The sequence below is a fragment of the Muscardinus avellanarius genome (genome assembly GCF_963383645.1).
Source record: "Muscardinus avellanarius genome assembly, chromosome: 11".
Classification (NCBI taxonomy): Eukaryota; Metazoa; Chordata; class Mammalia; order Rodentia; family Gliridae; genus Muscardinus; species Muscardinus avellanarius.
In genome coordinates this window covers 104,699,791-104,720,177 of record NC_137797.1, presented here as the reverse complement: position 1 = coordinate 104,720,177, position 20,387 = coordinate 104,699,791, and the positions used below count along the sequence as shown (strand labels likewise).

Below are 20,387 nucleotides of genomic sequence, written 5' to 3'. Positions count from 1 at the left end.
AGCTGAGGCTGTTCTTGAATCATGGTCCTCCTGTCTCAGCTTCTCAAGTACCAGGATTACAAGTGTGCACCACTACTCCCGGCTTGATTTTGCTTTTGTGTTGAGCACTGAACACAGGGTCTTCTCCGTATGAGGTGAGCGCTCTGCCACTGGACCACATCATGGGTCCTGAGGAGAACTGGGTGCAGAAGAGTCTGGTCCCTGTGCCAGAGGCTGAATTTTGACTCTGATACCTGTTCTCCTTTCTTAAGGAAGAGAACTGTGGGAATCAGGAGAGGAAAATGATTCTGACGGGGATATTCTGATGTGGAATGAGAGGAAAAACCAGAGGGAAGAAAACAACAGGGCATCGCGTCTGGTGATGAAGAAGGAATTTAGTGCTACAGAAGAGAAAGCAGCAGGGTCTGACTTAGGCTGAATGTAAACAAGACAAAGGAAGACAGCAAGAGGGGCAGGGAGCCTGGGAAAACATGTCAGACGTGCTAGCCTTGTAGTGAGGCCAGCGGATTGGGCAGACGGGCACACGTGTACCCTAGACCTGTCTGTGTCAGTTAAGGAGGAGGGAGAGTTGAGTTGCTAGCTCTGCTGAGGGAAGGGGAGGAGTGGGAGCCGTGGTTAAATCCCCGGTAGAATTGGAGAAGAAATAAAAGGAGCAGCCCAGAGAGAGAGGGGACTGAGGGGTGGGCAAGAGGTGCCCAAGGAGAGGCCAGATGCAAGCAGCACGCGGAAGTCGATCAGCCAGAGAGGTGGGAAGTGAGGAAGACATGGACAGTCACCTTTGTCACGCACGGCCAGGGAAAATGGGATAACTAGAGGAAAAGAAGCAACGGCGGCTATTCCTGAGCATGTTGTCAGTGACTGGTGTTGGGGCGGTTTTGGTGAACTGAGATGCATAAAAGGGAGCATGCAGGCAGTCAAAGGGAACACAGAGGAGGAGGGCTCCAGAAAGTCAGAAAAGACAGATTAAGATGCAAGGTGAGGAGTAGACCCGGTGATGGAGGAGGTGAGAGGAGGTGCATGAAAACCAGATGTGAAAACACACACACACACACACACACACACACACACACACACACACACCACACATATCACACACACATCACGCACACACATACATCACACACATCATACACATACATCACACACACACATTACACACACATCACACACACATCACACACATATCACACACACATCACACACACATACATCACACACATCATACACATACATCACACACACATCACACACACACACATCACACACACACATCACACACATATCACACACACATCACGCACACACACACATCACACACATCATACACATACATCACACACACACACATCACACACACACATCACACACACACACACACACACCACACATATCACACACACATCACGCACACACATACATCACACACATCATACACATACATCACACACACACATTACACACATCACACACACACATCACACACACACATCACACACACACATCACACACATATCACACACACATCACACACACATACATCACACACATCATACACATACATCACACACACATCACACACACACACACCACACATATCACACACACATCACGCACACACATACATCACACACATCATACACATACATCACACACACACATTACACACATCACACACACACATCACACACACATCACACACATATCACACACACATCACACACACATACATCACACACATCATACACATACATCACACACACATCACACACACACACATCACACACACACATCACACACATCACACACACACACACACGCGCGCGCGCGCGCGCACGCTTACACCCTTTTATCAGCTAACGTGAGTCAAGAGGGAACTGGAAAACTGAAAAACGGCTGCCTAAGGAAGAAGGGTTCCCGAGAAGCAGTGCAGAAGGAGGGAGGTGTAGCTTGGGGACAGGAGGGGAGGAGGAACAGGACGCCTCTGAGTGCAGGGGCAGTTTGAAGCAGGAGCCCAGGGCTGTTGTCTGTAGGTTCACCTAATCACAAGCAAATATTCCTGGTGGGAAGAAAACAGTGGCCACAGATAATCTTTCAATCCAAGCCACCCGAGTGCACGTTTCTGCCTAAGCTAGCCGTCACCTTCTTAGTCATTATCCAATTGCGGTTTTAACTTCCCGACAGTGGCAGCCTCTTTGCTATGACCGGGTGGTGGGGAAGGAGTTTTCATGCCGCAGTAAGCCAGCCTGCACCTTCCCAGACAACTCTGAGGTGGGAGCAGCTACTGTCTGATTCACTTTAGAAGTTGAGAAAAACTGGGCTTAGCGGTGGCCCATCTCTCCCCTGCCCACCTGTCCTTCCATACTTTCTTGTTGCGTCTCTGCATTAGGTCTGAGTGTCTGAGCAGAACACCTGGATCCCTCTGCACCCCAGCCTTGTCTCACTTACGGCTCTTTCCACACGCCCGCCTCTGCCCAGCCCACATGGGAGCCCTTCAGCACAGCTTCAAAGACAGTTGTCCCCAGGACCCGAGCCGGGCACAGTCTCCCCCTGCCCTCGGCCGTACGCTGCCCCTCTCTGGGCACCTCGCTACACCCTGAGGGCCCCAGGCCACTCTGTGCAGGGATGTCCAGTCCTCGTAGCAGAGGTGGGCTCTTGATGGAGACACTCTGAAGAGATTCTCACGCGGGGGAACCGATCAGGGTTTATTGACTCATTGGACTTTTGGCATGTGGAGGTGTCGGTCACGTTTTCCTACTTTCAAAGTCTAATATAAATGGAAAGTTGCAGATACCCGGGTGTTTCTCCCTGCATCCGACGGTGGAGACTTCAGCCAATGGACTCTGCCCCACCCCCACGCACACCATTTCTATGGGGTGGTGCGTGTGTGATTCAGGCTTGAGGTATATGCCATTCTAACTGAGAGTGCTGGATCCAGAGAAACTACTCGCTTTAAATATAAACATATGCTTATGCATAGCAAGATAAAGCTGGGTACTGTACACATGCCTGTAACCCTGGTAGTTGGGAGGTTGAAACAGGAGGACCGCAGGTTCAAGGCCAGTCTCAGCAATTCAGTGAGACCCTCAGTAACTTAGGGAGACTCTGTTTGAAAATAAAAAATAAAAATGACTTGAGGTGTAGCTCAGAGATAGAATTCTTCTGGATTCAATCCTCAGTAACACACACACACACACACACACACACACACACACGCAATACAAAATATGAAGGATGACAAATTGTAAAACTATATTAGTATTATTGCAGGCTTCACAAACAGTTTTAAGTCATTTTAATTTCTTTTCCACATATGAAGAAAAAAAACCCAAAGTTAATTGTGGTGTACTTCCTTGATATCACTTTGATTTCTTGTGCTGTTATACGTTTTCTTTAGACCTTGGCTTGTCATTTGAATAGGCAGTGCAAGTTGTCCTAATACTCAGTTTTTCTCTTTCATGAAGCAGATTCTAAACAAATAAAAGAGAGGAATAAATGGAAGCGAGCGCTCCATTAACTGGTTTGTTTGTTCAGCAGTGCAGAGTCCCATTCAGTGGCCACGTTTTCCTTACTGCAAACGCGCTCTGCCTTATTTCCGAACCCTATTTTGCAGTCATTCTGATAATTGCTTGGTGTATTTCTCGGACTCGCAGTGCTTTTATGCTTCTCATTCTCAAAACGCTGGCTCCTGGAGCTGGGTCTCTGGAAATATTCTCCAGATGTTTGCCCATTCTTTGGAGAGTGCCAGGCGCTGGGAGCGCATTGCTGCTGCAGCTGCTGACCGCAAGCCGGGGATCAGCGGCGGCCTGAGCAGGAGCAGCCGCCCCCTTCTCAATAGCTGGTGGCTGCTGAGGAATTCAGGTCTCGTTTTTGTCACTTGGAGCCTGAGAGGCTCAGAGGCATGCTTGTGGAACTCAGGAGAAATCGGTATCATTTATGGTCAGAGCAGGAAACAGATGGCACTCTCTATTGGTTTAACTGGGGGAGAGTTTAATAAAAGGGCAATTTGCCAGGTGGAGATGGTGCACAGAGACCTCAGGGTCCTAGCAGCTTGTTGTAGCTCCTGCAGTCTGTCCTGAAGAGGAGGGCGGGAATGTTCCTGCAGTCTGCAGGGGGCTGTGTGGAGAGAGCCACCTGGAGAGGTTCTCTTTGGGGAAGCCATGACCTTCAGCTGAGCAATATAGCCACCTGCAGCGAGGCTCAGGGGAGGCCAGCAGCCCAGCCTGCGGCTCCTGGCTTCTGCCCTCTCTTCTCAGGCTCTCCCTGTGCCAAACCCGCTGGAAGCCAGAGGACCGGGAAGCTTACTTACAGAGTCCAAGCATATCAGCCTCCTGGGGCTTGGAGCGGGCGTAGTAGAGTTGAGCCCTTGAGTGGTAAGGGGAAGAAAGAAATCCACGGGATTTTAAAGCTGGAAGAGACTCTTAGGAGGAAATCAAGCCACAGGCTTATTGTAACAGGCAGAGTTGTAAGAGGTCGAAAACGCCCTGATCCTGGCTTCCCTGAGCCTTCTACCACACCATTCTGCTCCTATGATAGCTCGGGCAAAAGGAGAAAGAAGAGGTAGGTTGGGTAAAACTAGAGAGGCCAGGATCGACTTAAGGTGAAGGCCCCGAGGAGCGCCTCAGCGGCACATGTGATTTTAGAGAAATTTGAGCAAGTTGAGGATTTCATTATGACTGGTTGGATCTGGTTGGATGGTTAAGAAACACGTACACGTATTGGTGGGAATGATAAAGGCAGCGTCTTAAATTCAGGAGCGAATGATTGCACCCAGTCTTGGCCTGATAACTAGTCAGCTCGAATCCTGTAGCTTTTTATCCCTAGTCATTCTCTTCTGGCCCCGGGGCTGTCTATGAGGTTTGGTTTTAGAGTTTTTTTTTTTTTTTTTTTAGTTTTGGGGATGGAACCCAGGGGCATTCTACCTTTGAGCTACACTCCCAGCCCTATTTTTTTATTCTTTATTTTGAAAAAGGGTCTCACTAAGTTGCAGACTGCCTCACTAAGTAGCTGAGGCTGGCCACGAACCTAAGATCCTCTTATCATAACCTCCCAAGTATTGGGATTACAAACGTGTGCCACCACACCCAGCTTCAGAGCTTGGTTTTAAACTTAGGCTCTGCAGGGAAGGTTTGGATACCATGTCTTTTGGGGCAGAACTGTCTGGAACACAAGCCAAGGGAAAGAGAGATATTGTGTACACATAGACACGTTACTTATATAGGTGTTTATTTACACACACATGTGCTCGAACAAATAAAAATCCAATCCATACGCAATTATCAACTGAGAGTGCTGAACTCGGAACATCCCTACAAATATCAAGAATTTGGGAATGATGTTGACATGAATGATACGTCCCCTTATGTTATAACCCTTAGAACATAAAGAGCCTAGGACAGTGCCTTTATTGACAGATTGCAATCGAAAAGTAGCAGCTCATTATTGGAACTGTCACTTCATTAATGCGTCAGCAAATCTTATTAATCACCAGCCATGGGCCAGGAACTCTGCTCAATACCAGGAGTAGATAAGGAAGGCAGAGAGTCCCTGTCTCACTTTATTAGGGTTTGTAAGAAAAGCCATTTTACTAGCAAATGTAATGAGAGTTTCCTGTACTAATTGTAAGTGAAAGTATGGATTCTGAACATTTCTATTTAGTTGAAGTTGCCATGTTACTCTATGTAAAATTTGGTGTCTGTCCAGTGGCTGGTGGAGACAGGGCAGAGAGAGGAGGTGGTGGCTAGCCTGGGATTTAAAATCTATTTTAAAATTTAATTTAATTTGACTTTATGATGGTACTAGGGACTGAACCAGACACCTCTAGCCCTTTTTTATTTTATATTTTGAAATAGGGTCTCACTAGTTTGATGATAGTCTCACTACTTGCTGAGCTGTCCTCAAACCTGCAATCTTCCTGTCTCAGCCTCCATAGTACTGGGATTTCAGATGTGTGCCACCATGCCTGGCTAAAGTCCACTTTAAAAGTGGTTTATATTAGATATCAGATTGTTACTTACAAACTTTGAAAAACAACCTATTTCTCGGTCCATATAAATTGCACTAAAGCTAGAAAGGGAGATGGGAGGGAAGACAGTCTTTGCCTCCTTTCTAAGTAATTTGAAGTTGAAAGAACCTCCTTATCTGCCTCTGAACAGAGTATATTCACACCCAATGAATAAATATCAGAGACCTGCTGTTTACTAGATATGTTCAGGTAAAGTGTTTAAGATGCACCACAACTCTGAGAGGTGAGGATATCAATCCCCATTTTATCAAAAGGAGAACGAGGTCAAAGTGATTTAAGCTCCTCTCCCCTTCCCCCATGATAAGTACATGTCAAAGCCACCACTTTTTTGACTTGAGGTCCTTGCTTCCTTCGCTGTATCATAAGGCCTTTCTAGATGCATTTTATTATTTTTGTAATATCAGCCAATTGTTTGCAGGTCTCTCTCCTTCCTCCTCCACCTGTTAGTTCTATCTTGATCCCCTCCTGGCCGCCCAGGTGGCATTGGGTGTTCCCTAGGATGCGTGGGGCATTCTCTGTCTTAGTTCTTATCACCTGATTCCATGATTTCCTGTTGACGTGTCTGTCTCGGCTGCTAAAGTCTCCTTTAGCCTTCCTGGTTGGCTGGCTCCCACTCGGTGCTGGGTTCCACCTAGCACATTTCCCAGCGTGTAGAAAAAAATCAATACACATTTGTTGAGTGAGTGCCAGTCTTCACAGTAGTTCTGAGAAGTTCCTTATCTCACAGTTCACAGATGAAGGATTGAAGGTCAGAGAGAAAAGAAACAGATAGACCCCAAATCATACAGCAGGTGAAGAGTCAATAGTCAACATTGTCCATTGACTCTAAAGCTCTGCTTTTTCTACTGCAACCCAACATGGACATTACTGATGTCTGGGACTGAAGTTTGCAGAAGAGGCTTTGTTGATGTGTGTGGTGGTTTGGAATGTGCTTGGGCTATAGGACAGAGGGAGAGTAGAACAGGCTTTTTTTTTTTTGTGGTGCTGGGAATGGAACCCAGGGACAGTCTATCTCCGAGCTACACTCCCAGCTGTATTTTTTATTCTTTATTTTGAAACAGGGTCTCACTAAGTTACAGAAGTCCTCACTAGGTAGCCGAGGCTGTCTGTGAACCGTGATCCTCCTGTCTCAGCTTCCCAAGTACTGGGTTTACAAGCATGCACCATCACACCTGGCTTAGAGCCACATTTTAAATCGACTTTAGCCAAGACTGTTTATCGGCACCTTGGAATGCCAGTGTCTTCTGCTCCTGACTGTAGGTTTGGTGGTTCATCCCCCACCCCGGCTCTCTATTCTTCCAGTTTCTTCCTTCCACATGCTTCGCCATTTAACACCCCACCCATTTTACTGACCATTCCTCCTCTGAATAGTCAGCGACAAGCCAATAATATTTTTATTCACACTTGAAAATCCTGTGTTCCTAGTAAACACACACACACACACACACACACACACACACACACACACAATTGCCCAAATTTGCTGCCAAACAGTAATAATCAGAACCAGCTTTCAAAAGGTTTAAATTTCAGCAGGACTGCCCACATTGTCCTTGGAGGCATATAAATTAATTATAATTAAGAACCGTGTGCAGATGTTAGAAGAGAAACTTTGAACAATGTTGGTGTCTGCTCTTGCAGAATATTAAAGGGAAAAAAAGACTCATGAGTGGTTGCAGCTGGTGAGAGTGCAGATAGTCATCTACGTTTGTATTACAAATTTCTATTAAAATGCACACACGTAAAGTGGCTTCTAATCCTTTTTAGTTATCTGTACAAACCTCGTGTCAAGAACTTGGGTGACAGGAGAAGCGATATTTCTGTGAGTGTAGCAGGAAAAAGAGCAGCTCAGAGAGGGAAGCCTGGATTTAGCCATGGAGAGTGTTGTAGAACCAGGATGGGCTGAGGTGGCAGGTCTTGTTGAACCCAGAAAGAACAAGGAGGCTTTTACTGACTGCAAGTCCTAGGGAATACTTGGTAGAAATATGGCTGTAAACAAATTCAAGACCACTTTTCCTTTAACAATGATGCAGGCATCTTTTCCTAGGGGCTAAGGGACTTGGTGGTTAAGAAGGGAAGGGTATCCTTTCCTGTGTTATGTAAGAGTACATGATGCTCCATCTTCTGGGCCTCGGCCGTGGGTCACTTCTGCCTGTGTCTTCCCCTCTCTCCCATCTCCCTTGCTCCTTCCTCTCTGATCAAACATTTTCCCACAAGCAACTTAGACTTCGTTTTCTTTGATTTTCTATTTACAGTATTTGTTTTGGCTATGATATGTCAAAGTATATTTGGGTAAGTAAATATGCCAAAGGACCAAGGGGCCCTGTCTACTGCCATGTAAGCTACAAGTTAAAAATGGATTTAGCATGTTTGCAGCACGTCCAAGTAGACATTTCTTTTTCACCAGTTTCCTCAGGGCACAATCTTTGTATATGCCTACACTCCTTAGACTAAAGAGCAGGGGCAAGGGAGGTTAAAACTCTCAAAAATAAATGGGTGATAATAGCATAAGAAGGAGAAAAACAGAATTCAGATAAAAAATGGTAGGGTCTACATCAACTGAAATTCAAGGTTGGGCACCTTTTAAGTGTTGTTTCTACAGATGTAGATGATATTTAGTAGTTTAGTAAACCTAAAGTACATTTGGAAGATTAAAATTGTGTTTCTAGGCATACAGAATATACAGGTGCCATTGTTTCACTGGGCAGAAATATGTATATGTTGTGTACTTCATAATGCCATTAGAAAGTGGATGTTGGACATCTTTGATGCCCACATTGCTTGCTCGAGAAGACTGGCTAACACACATCTATTTCATAAGCTGAGCTTTCTGATCCCAGAGCACCTCTTTGGTCCAGAATTTGCCATGGTCCTAGAAACTGAAATTCAAGAGTGTCACGTAAAATCCCTAATTGATTTGGAACATAGAATTTTTTAGAGTGTGTAATGAAAGTTACCTTGGATATGTTCTGGAGGGCTTAGTCATGCTTCCTGGTTCATGGTACACTTAAATTATTGGTTTAAATAAGGACATCTTCTTTTATCTCCTGTATTAGAGATTTCAATTTTCTTTGTAGAGGTCATGGTAAGACCTTTTTTGATTCATGGCTACAGAGTTCAACGGCTGGTTTTATTATGAGTATTATATTTTCTAGTTGGTTAGAAGAAAGGTATTGATTATTTCTAAGAGGATCATTTATCTAGAAACTTTGTCCAACTCATATCAATTCAAATAGTTCTTAAATGCTGTTTGATTTTCTATGTAAATAACTATATTGCCTTTCTATAATGCTATTTCCCCCTCTTTCTTTCCTATTTGTAGCATTTTTGTTTTCTCGACTTAAATTCCCAATAACACTAACAAAATTAACTTTGTATTTTTTCAACGTCAAAGGGAATAGGATTTTTGTGGTTTGGATTTAGAATGTCCCCTCAGGCCCCATGTGTTAGGCAGTGCAGTTAGGTTAAGAGAGGGGCATGGCCTTGTGGATTCTGTCTGTCTCTCACTACTTCCTGACCAGTATGAGCTGAAAGACTTCTTTTCTCCCAGCATATTCTAAAGCTCCATCTCTGAGTTGTTTCTATCTTGGAGCTGATCAACTCACTTGAAACTGTGAGTCCCAATAAACCTTTCTTCCTCTCAATTGTGCTGGTCAGGTAGTTTGGCTATAGTGATGAAAAAAAAAACAGCCAATTAAAACAGGATCAAAAGTTTTTAGTATGTAACCTTATCGAGTAGACTGGTGGTCTTTCTTTCTTTCTTTCTTTCTTTCTTTCTTTCTTTCTTTCTTTCTTTCTTTCTTTCTTTCTTTCTGTATTGAAGATTGAATCCAAGGGCATTCTATCTCCAAGCTACACCCCCAGTCCTATTTTTTATTCTTTATTTTAAAACAGGGTCTGGCCAATTTGCGGAGGGCTTCACTAAGTAGCTGAGGCTGGCTGTAAACCTGTGATCCTCTTTCAGCCTTCCAAGTAAAGGGATTATAAGCGTGCACCACTATTCCTGGCTTAAATTTTGTAATATTAAAGACTTTTCTTTGTTTAAACATTTTTGTCATTTCTCTTATGAATGGGTGTCTCCATTAATCAAAAGTCTTTTCTTTATTTTTTAAGAATATTCCTGAATTTTTCCTATAGTCCTTTTAATATGATGAATTATTTTGACATATATTCCAAAGTTAAGCCATCCTTATATTCTTGGTATAAGCCACATTTGGTCTTTATTATTGTTATTATTTTGTTTGTTTTTGTAGTTCTGGGATTAAACCCGGGACCTCACATACAACTAGGCACGTATTCTACCACTGAATTACATCCCCAGCCTTTTATTATTTTTTAAAATTTGAAACAGATCTCCTTAAGTTTTTCATGCTTCTCTCAAACTTGTGATCCTCCTGCCTCAATTTCCTGAGAAGATGGGATAACAGCCATGTATCAACACTCCCAGTTTATTATTATTATTATTAATTATTATTATTAATTATTATTATTATTGTTATTTTAAAAATATACCATGTATTTTGGGTTAATTAATATTTTTCTTAGGATTGCTGTTTTTACCTTTACGTTCATAAATGAAAGAACGGGACCTTTAATGATGTTTTTGTTGCACTATATTTACTTGGATTTAGAATCAAGCTTTCTTCTTTCTCTTTTGGTTAATTTGGAGGAACAAGGCGCATTTCTTCCTTAAGAGATTGGTATACCTACCCTATAAGACCACCTGCCACTGTTTTACTTCCTTTTTTTGCAGGGAGGGGTGGAGTAAAGTGGGGAGTGGTCGGGCGGAAAGTAGAGGAGACAAAGTAGGGGACGGTTTTGGTGGATTGGATCAAAGCTTATAATAACCCTTTTACTTCCTTTCATAGCTATCATAGTCAACTTTTTAACATTCTTTTGATTATAGTTTTCTATTTGCTATTTTGATATTATACTTTAAGAGTATAATATCTAACAAAGAGTATCATATGGTTTTCATAATACTATTTTATTATTTTAAATTTTTTATATAAGCTCTTTTCTCATTTTAATTCTAAATTTTATTTGCATTTTCTCTACTTTTGGTTGCTGTTGTCAGAACTTGGTCTACGTCTTTGAAAAGCATTTAGAGTTTTGTTGTTTCATTCCTTTGTCTCGTGTTTCATTTATTTTTTTATTATGTTTCTTCTCAGAGTTGATTTTGATTATAATCATATTTATTTTTTCTTACAAATGTGTTTAAAATAATATTTTTTCTAAATTGATTTAGTAGTCCTTTAGAAATGTAAATGTTTAGTGTGTACATTTTTATTTTGTTAAAGGATTTTTAAGTCTTCCTTATAATTTTCTCAACCTTAGAGCTATTCAATCTTCTTTTAGTTTTGGATACATGATATAAAACTACATTTTAACAATGACTTCTAACTTTAAATATAAAAACAACATTTGTTTCCTGTTGATTTTTTTCACATTTGTTGAATGCATTTTAATGGATTTAATATTTTTCATGTCCTTAAAACAATATGTATTCTCTCTTTTATTTCTAGATATCAGAGTTGGCTCAAACTTAACAACTCTTGCTTCTCTTCTTAATCCTTTATTTCTTAATTAATAAGATCTTTTGTCTGTTGCTATTAGCTGCTTCTTTCCATGGAAATTTTAGCTTTCGCTGTCTACATGTCAAGCGTATCCTTTTATATGCAAAATGCTTGATTACTGTGTCCTTCTGTTACCTTCCTGTGACCTCTCTCCTTGGCCCTTTTGGTGTTTACACCTTTGAGTTTTATTTTGTCTTTATTACAATTTTGTTGATTCTTAGGAAGGTTGCGCTCACATTTGACTTACACCTTGTGAGATTCCTTCTTTCCCCACCTATCTCTTGCGACTTGTTTTAAGGCCTATGCATTCTAAGGGTTTTCTGTTTTTATCAGTAGTTTGGGAAACTGGACCTGATGTATTGTTCTGACATTCATTTATTTATTTATTTATTTATTTATTTATTTATTTATTTATTGGTACTAAGAATCGATCATGGGAACATTCTACCTCCAAGCTATACCCCCAGCATTTTTTTAAAAAATTGAAACAGAGTTTCTCTCAGTTGCTGAAGTTGGCCTCAAACCTGTGATCCTCCTGTCTCAGCCTCCCAACTACTGGGATCACAGGTGTGCGCCTCCATACTCAGCTTGGAGTTGGCGTTATTATTCCTCGTCTTACTTCCTGCCCATCATAGTCCCATCCTGATCTCCTTAAGGCATCGCTTCAAACCACATTCTGAGTGTGTTAAGGGGCAGGGCTTGGTAACTTTGATTTAAAATGATCCATTTAGTCACATTTTCCTCTTCCTGGGGGGGTTGCTCAGGACTCGGTTGTCTCTGAGGAGGGGGTTGGTTTGCTTCTTGCCCAGCTGCCTTCCTTTGGAGCCTGCTGGGAGCCAGTTGTCGACCATTTTCTGCTGTCTTTACCCTGCACCAGGCAAGGTGTGAAGATGGACATCTGTGTCCTTCTGTCCACTGGGGATCCAGGGTCACTCAGCCGCGCTTCCAGGGTCAGAGTATGGCTCGGTGACTTGTCCACCTACTCCTGTGATGTGGGGTTGGCTGTGCTCATGCTCCCTGGTGCCTGAACCCAGAGGGTGATTTGGAACTCTGAGCTCCTGGCCATGGCTCTTAAATTCTGCCACGTGACGAGTCTGCGGTTACCCTGAGGCCATTCTATGGCATCTTTTTTAGGAAGTTAGAGGGAGCTAATATCTCCTCCCCCAACCCCCCCGCAAGCTTCCTCTTAACATTCCTCTCAGCCTCTGTCTGACATTCTCTCGCCCCCAGCTCCCACAAGCTCACTTTGTGTTTTCATAAATAGCTAGGCTCCTTGAACAGCTTCTAAAAGCTTAAAGGTAACATCCTTTGCATCTGCTGAGTATTTTATATTCTTCAAAGCACTTCCATATACATTATTATCATTTGATCTTCACAAAAACCTTTCATTTATGTAGGTTAGGTATATTATCCTGATTTCACCGATGACAAAAGGGAGACGGTAATTAGGTGACTCTTGCCTGTCCTCAGGCACTTTGTGAATGTGAGGCTGATTTACAGGCCGGGTTGGTAATCTCATTCACTCATTGATTGATTGATTGATTATTCATTCATTCATTCATTGATCTGTACTCTGGTCCTGAGAAGCAGCTCCGGAATGAAAAAAGAAAAAAATTATGGAGTCAGATGAACTTGGATTTGAAATTTAATATCTTCCTTATTCGCTGTGGATTTTGATTATGAACTCAACCTTTTAGAAGATCAGTTTCTTCATTTGCAATATAAGGAGAAATTGTGGCTATAATTTTTATGAGAATCAAATAATTTAGCAATTTTTCTGTGTGTATGTGTAGGACAGGCGATTGAACCTAGGTGCATTCTACCTCCAAGCTACATCCTCAGTACTTTTTACTTTTTATTTTGAGACAGGGCATTGGTAATTTTTGAGGGTTTCTCTAAGTTGTGGAGGTTAGCCTTAAACCTGTAATCCTCTGTCTTATCCTCCTAAATACTGAAATATAAGTGTGTATCACAGTGCCCAGCTATATCAGCAATTTTGTATATGCTCCAATCTAATGGTAGAAACTCAGTATTGGCTAAAGTTTATTGGGTCCTTCCCTATTGGACGTTATACTCCAAGGATGTAAAGAGAGATGAAATAAGATATTCCTTATGTATCTGCATCTTCGGCTACACCATGGTCCTGAAGGGTCGAGCCCATGTTGACTGCATCCTCAGCATCGGAATCAAGCCTGCGAGGGAGTAGGTGCTCAATAAATGCCTACCGAATTCCTGTCCACAAGGAGCCTCTCAACTAGTCAAGGGGGCAGACACGTGATCGTCTAATTATAGCCGTCTCATGTACTTAGATAGATAGATAGAGGCTTTGTTGAGAGCCCAGATAAAGGCATGCTCAGTGCTACTGGCGGAGGATGAAGTGCAGGGGGAAGCTGGGGTATCCATCAAGAGCAATCGCCATTTGTCTGAGGAAGGGAACAGCCCCACTTTGCTTATCTTGGACTATGCACTTTCTCTCTGCCAATCTTGTTGTTGTTGATGGTCCTCCTCCTCCTCCTCCTCCTCCTCCTCCTCCTCCTCCTCCTCCTCTTCTTCTTCTTCTTCTTCTTCTTCTTCTTCTCCTCCTCCTCCTCCTCCTCCTCCTCCTCCTCCTCCTCCTCCTTCTCCTCCTCCTTTTCCTCCCCTTCTTCTTCTTCTTCTTCTTCTTCTTCTTCTTCTTCTTCTTCTTCTTCTTCTTCTTCTTCTTCTTCTTCTTCTCCTCCTCCTCCTCCTCCTCCTCCTCCTCCTCCTCCTCCTTCTCCTCCTCCTTTTCCTCCCCTTCTTCTTCTTCTTCTTCTTCTTCTTCTTCTTCTTCTTCTTCTTCTTCTTCTTCTTCTTCTTCTCCTCCTCCTCCTCCTCCTCCTCCTCCTCCTCCTCCTCCTTCTTCTTCCTCTTCTTCTTCTATATACACTTTTATTGGCACAGTGTAATTATACATCATACGGAGACTCAAAGTGGTGCATGCACACAAGCACACAGCACATTTGTCTCCACACGTGCACCCGCTCTTCTCCTTCCTCCCCATCCCTGTTAGGGAGCTGCCTGCCTACTCCCTCCTAACGTCTGAAATTGAGTTGTATTCGGGGTAGCTTCTTTGCCTCACAGTCCCTCTGTCCCCGGCATCTCCCGTAATGTATTGCTTTGTGAAATGCTTTGCTCTGTCTGGAGTGTAAAAGGGATGCTGGGTAAAACCAGATTCTATTCTTTGGGTGTCACCACTAGCCGTTGCATAACAGAGTGTGATATATTGTGTGAGAAGAAATAGAGAAACATAGATATTGTAGAGAGCGCAAATAAAACCTCAAATCGGGAGAGCTCAGAGTGCATTAAAATCAATAAACTGTCCTGGCAGAGCGGACCACTTTGAGATGTGAAGGGATCTAAATTAGTGACTTGTAACTGAATGATTAGAATCCTGCTGGAATGAAGCTAGCTGCTGGATTTGCCAAATCCTACAATTTTGGGTTGCCCTTGAGAGCCTGTCCTTGGAATCGAGCATATTATATATATTTATATATATACTATCCCCAGCTTTTCAAGGTGCTAAGTCCAACTGTCTTCCTCTGAATATTCAGTGCTACTCGGTTCTCTCCATCATGTGGCTTTTCTTGAGGCTCTGGTAGGAGGAACTCAAACTCTGGTTCCCCTCTAGGCTGCCTGCCTCCCATCAGCATGGGTTTTCAGGACCCATTCCTGTTTCTACAGAGACACGGAGACCAGAAAACTGTCAGGAGTGAGCTTCTCTCGGGCATGAACCACAGAGCTACTCATCTTATTTGCAAGAAAGCAACCAGGCAATCGATACAGGTCTCCTCCTTGGCAGTGTTGAAGGATGGCTACAACAGCAAGGCTTCCAAAATCTTTTCTGCCAAGAACTGGATTGAATTTTGTGCCTCTTCAGCCACAAAATGTCCTCAGCATCTTACTCCAGAATCGTTAATGCCCTTTGTGGTCGGCCTGCTCGGCTTGAATACTTCTTATCTTTCTTAACTCGACACCTTCATTATCATCTTTTCTTTCCTTTTTTCTAGTCAAACTCTCAAACTTTTAGGGTATTAGTATCTCACTTTTTTTCAAACAAGCTGAGAAACCAGGCAGCAGATTCATCTTGAATTGTGTGCTCTCCCAGGGAGAAGAGAAAAGATCCCTGGTTCTGGTTCTGGGTGCAGTTTGTAGAATATTTCCTTGGAGTATAAAAGTGCTGTTTACAAAAAGGCATTCTGGTACTGCAAACCATTGACCTTGGCAATTATGTAACTGTTTTGAGTTTCAGTTTCTCCACTTAAGAAATGGGAATAAAATGTCTAATTCATTGGTTTCCCATGAGGACCAAAGCCTGCGTGTGTGTGTGTGTGTGTGTGTGTGTGTGTGTGTGTGTGTGTATGCCTAACATGTACAGAGTGTACACAAAGGGACAATAAAATGATTATTTAAAATGAAGCAACGTTCTGCAGAGCTCTGTGTCCTGAGTTGGCACCGAGTGTGAAATTTAGGGATGTGTGTGTAAGTAAAAGGGCAAGAATTCTTCATAGAAAAATGGTGGTGAGTTGTATGGAAATATGTAGCTCATTATTTCAGGGAAGTCGCTGCTCTAGAATGAATGCCACTAGGGGAAAAAAAAAGGAAATGTTTTTCAAAGGTGGCTTTAACATTACTTTAGCTTTTACTGGGATCTAAGTACCATTTTGGTCCTTATATAATAATTGATGACCTGAATGGCGGTGTGGTGTTATGCAGTGGAATACACATTGGAAACCAAAAGCTGGAAGATCCAGGTTCAGGTTCATTCCTCTTACTGGGTTCACAGTCTCAGACAGGTCAGTTAGATCCTGCAGCCTCCGCATCATCCTCCATAAAATGGGGCCAATAAGCTTCCCCGTTCCCCTGCCCCCACTGGGTTATTATAAGGATTAGTAATAAGGGCCAACTGAAAGCGCTGCCCGGGCATTGGTGGGTCTGTGGCTTAGTACTTAAAGCCAGGCAATAGATGGGGCGGTGAAGCACTTCCTGGCTGTCATCCTCTGAGAGGTACGAGATGCAATGAACGCGGGGTAGCTGGGCATGTGGCCCCCGCAGCCCAGCTCATCCAAGCCACGTTGGTTGCCAGCTTCTTCTGAGTCCTTTCTGCTGCTCACTTGGCCTGGCCTCTGCCAAGAGCAGGTGGAGGATGGGTTGTCACCAGAGTGCCAGGGTCGCCGGCCACAGCCAGACCCGTCCTGCAGGTTCATGCCTGTGCTCCTGGCAGGATCACCACCGCCGCCTGGCCCTCACCTCGCTGTGGCCCTCGACTGCTGCTGATGGCGATCACAATAGCATCTTTCATTGTCTTGCTGAAAGATTCCTGAGGCTTTTGAAAGTTTCTCTTTCTTGCATTCCGCTGAGCAAACACCCGAGATAAGAGACAGGGCTAGTTGATAGAAGTTGGGTTTGATGATCAGTCGAAGGAGATAAGGTCCTTGACTTGCAGCATCCAGCCTCTTCAAAGACAGGTGATGTTGTGCGGGTCATATTTTAACATTCTCTCCCTTTCTGTCTGCAGGGAGTGGACGAGTTGAAGATGAAGCTCAGAGCGGAGTGCTGTTCTCCCAAGTTCTGGTTGGTCCTGGCCGTCCTGGTGGTGTCCGGCAGCAGAGCCCGTTCCCAGAAGAGCCCCCCCAGCATCGGCATCGCTGTCATCCTCGTGGGCACTTCCGACGAGGTGGCCATCAAGGATGCCCACGAGAAAGATGACTTCCACCATCTCTCCGTGGTGCCGCGTGTGGAGCTGGTGGCCATGAACGAAACCGACCCCAAGAGCATCATCACCCGCATCTGCGATCTCATGTCTGACCGGAAGATCCAGGGGGTGGTGTTTGCTGACGACACGGACCAGGAAGCCATCGCTCAGATCCTAGACTTCATTTCCGCTCAGACCCTCACCCCCATCCTGGGCATCCACGGGGGCTCTTCTATGATAATGGCAGATAAGGTAAAAGGGGCTGCATCGAAGAGCCTGGGGGGAGGGCGTTCTGAGGATCAAGCAATGCATTTGATATAAAGCAAAACTGGGTTATTAAAGATGGAAATTAACCAGAATGCATTGAGGGAGTGGATAGATAGATAAGGACCTAGTCAAATTGTTTGGAGATGAAAGTAAGAAAAAGATGCTGGTATATAGAACCCTCTATAATTTAAAACATGTTGGCATTTCCATTTGTACGTAGACTCACCGAAATGACTATGAGATGCCGAAGTTTATAGCTCTGATACATTTGCTTTAAAAAGGTGTATAAATAACTCCTTCAAAACTTTCAAATAAGCCACACTCTAATCTTCCTTTGTAATATACGGTCTCCCCCAGACTGGCTTCAAGCAGGTAATTTCTCTCCGGGAAGATGCAGATCCCACAGGGAGGGGAAGGTACCCACGCTCACCACTCACATGGGTCTGCACTCCCAAAAGGCGTTCACCTTTGTCGCCAGCAGCGGCTGCGCTGTTCCCATTGCTTGGATTTGAAGGCAGGGGTTCTCAGCCTTCGCTGCATACTGGATTCACCCAAAGAACTTTCACCACAGCTGATGCAGGCGTCCTGTCTCCAGAGGTCCTGCTCATGGACCTGGGCCTTGGGTCTGCAAAGCTCCCCAGGTGACTCTATGTGCAGCTAAGCCTGAGAAGTATCACTTCAAAGCCTTAAAGAAATCCTACTCTCTCCTGCAGTAATGTTGAATAGATTCCCAAGTTTATTATTGGCTTACTGCCCCTTTTTGGAAAAAAAATATTTACTCAGCTCCCTCCCCTCTTGGGCACTTTTACTCAGCAGATCACCCCCTAACTAAGCCCCCCTCAGATTGGTCCAGCAGAATTGTGGACTTTGGAAATCTATTAGATTATCTGATGCAGACTAATTATCATCCGACATTGGTTACTTAGTCTCTAACTACAGAAAAAGTGTTTTGTTTTCATGTTTTGTGTTTCCATTTTTTACTCAGGTATATTTTCTTGCTTTCTTGGTTAGCGTTTATTGCTTGGGTACAGCACCCCTCGCCTATGCATTGCCCTTTGAAGTCACTCATATCTTAGAATGATTCATTTCACAAGTGCGACATTTATCTTTTTTTATCACTTTGGGTTTTTAAAGTTGCCTCTACCTTAGCATTGTCATCTTCAACTTCTTATTTTCGCTCTCAAAGGTCCCTTTAGTTTTGTGCCTAAGATGCACGGTGCGGGGTTAACGATGTTTGAAAACTTGGCATAGACACCCGAGCATGCCGCTTGACCAGTTGAAAACCATCTCAGCGCCGGCTGAGGTGGAGACTGAAGTAACCTTGTGTGACCACTGTCGCCACCTGTCGGAGGCAGGCAGAGTTGATGAGCCTGGTTCAGTTTCCTTTATTCAGTTCAAGGGAGTCCAAGTTGGAAGTGTTAAGTGGAGAAACTCCCTTATCACACGAGAAAGATACTCCTCCGATCCCCTGGGCACAGACACCGATGTTAGAAAACAAGTGTTGGCCCGTGCTAGGGAAGAGGGACACATTTTAAGTGGAAAAATGTGGCAAAACACACAGAGCTTGTGCTTTGGGTAAACACATCGTTCTTAGCAAGTTATATTTTATTTTAGTAGTGGTATTGCGAGGGCTCAAACAGACAAGAATCAAAGTTGTAAATCACAAGTTAGTGCCTGCTTCTTTTGAGAGCCCAAGAAAGAGCTAAAAATGACTCCCCCCCTTCTTTTGGACTATTGTGCAACCTATGTTATTTTACCCCAGTGGGAAAACTGGTTGGTTGTGTCTCTCTGATAACAATGACATTCTAGAGAATATAAAACCGTTAGCTTAGTTACAGCCCATGTGGAGTATTGGGATCTTTGTTCTCTGGTATATTTTGGGTGTTTTGAGAGTGTGTAGCCTAAGCTAGGCCCTTAGCACTTTCGAGCATTATCTTATTTAATACTCTAAACTACCCAGTGACCTAAGGGACGTTGTTGAGTCTCTCTCTTTCACATGGGGAGATCAAGGCCCAGGGCGGTTAAAGAACATATCCAAAATGATGTTCAGAAAGCTGCAGCCACATTGAAACATTAGTTTATGACTACTGGGGCCGTGTGCCCAGTCGCCCTTCAAGAAAATAATGAGGCTGGTGAAGGTCTCATGAACCTGCTTGCCCTCTCCTTTCTGTTCTGTTCTGTGGTGTCATGGGGGATGGTATCTAACTAGAAGCAATCCATTGCCTGATTCATGGTCAGGCAATACCTGAACCTAACTATGTGGGAGGAGTAACAGGATGTGAAGCTGTGCAGTGCTTAGGTGTAGCTCGGTTGCATAGAAGGCACATCCGCTACTGCCTGCTGGGGAACTAGACACTCTGGAAAGGGGGCCTTCCAGGACACTGAGGTGAGGTCCTGCTCTGGCCTCTTCTCCCTTCCTCCTCTTCCCCTTGGTAGCGACAATGGGGCCATGGGACGAAACATTTGAAAGTGGACCCAATGTGGGAACTCCATGACATCTGGCTGGGCTGTCTTTGAGACTTAGGGTAGCCCTCTGAGAGGTGCCAAGTCAGCCTTTCATTTTACTTCCCTCACCCTTCTAGGAGACACGAAACTGCCACTCTGTTTTAACGGTGTTGTTATTGTTGTTGTGGTTGTTTTGTTTGGAATAAAACCCACTTTGAAGTGCTCTGGTGAAAGATTGCACCGCAGGGATAAAGTCTCTGTATTCCAGGAGCTTTGGATTTAGGTGTCAGAAAGACTTTGATAAAACAGAGACACGGTTCAGCTCTTCGGCATCTGGTCACCTAGCGAGTGCTCAATTCTGCAT

The 20,387-nt window shown here is 43.9% G+C and overlaps 1 protein-coding gene across 1 annotated transcript in view; it reads left to right on the top strand.

Moving 5' to 3' along the window:
* Positions 1-17,152: 17,152 nt before the first annotated feature.
* GRIN2B (glutamate ionotropic receptor NMDA type subunit 2B) overlaps positions 17,153-20,387 on the top strand; it is a gene marked incomplete at both ends in the record, with an annotated part of 310,803 nt that continues 307,568 nt past the window's right edge. The window contains one exon of the mRNA XM_080705698.1: positions 17,153-17,563. Within this exon, the coding sequence (XP_080561824.1) occupies positions 17,153-17,563 (411 nt within the window). The remainder of the gene's footprint in view (positions 17,564-20,387) is intronic.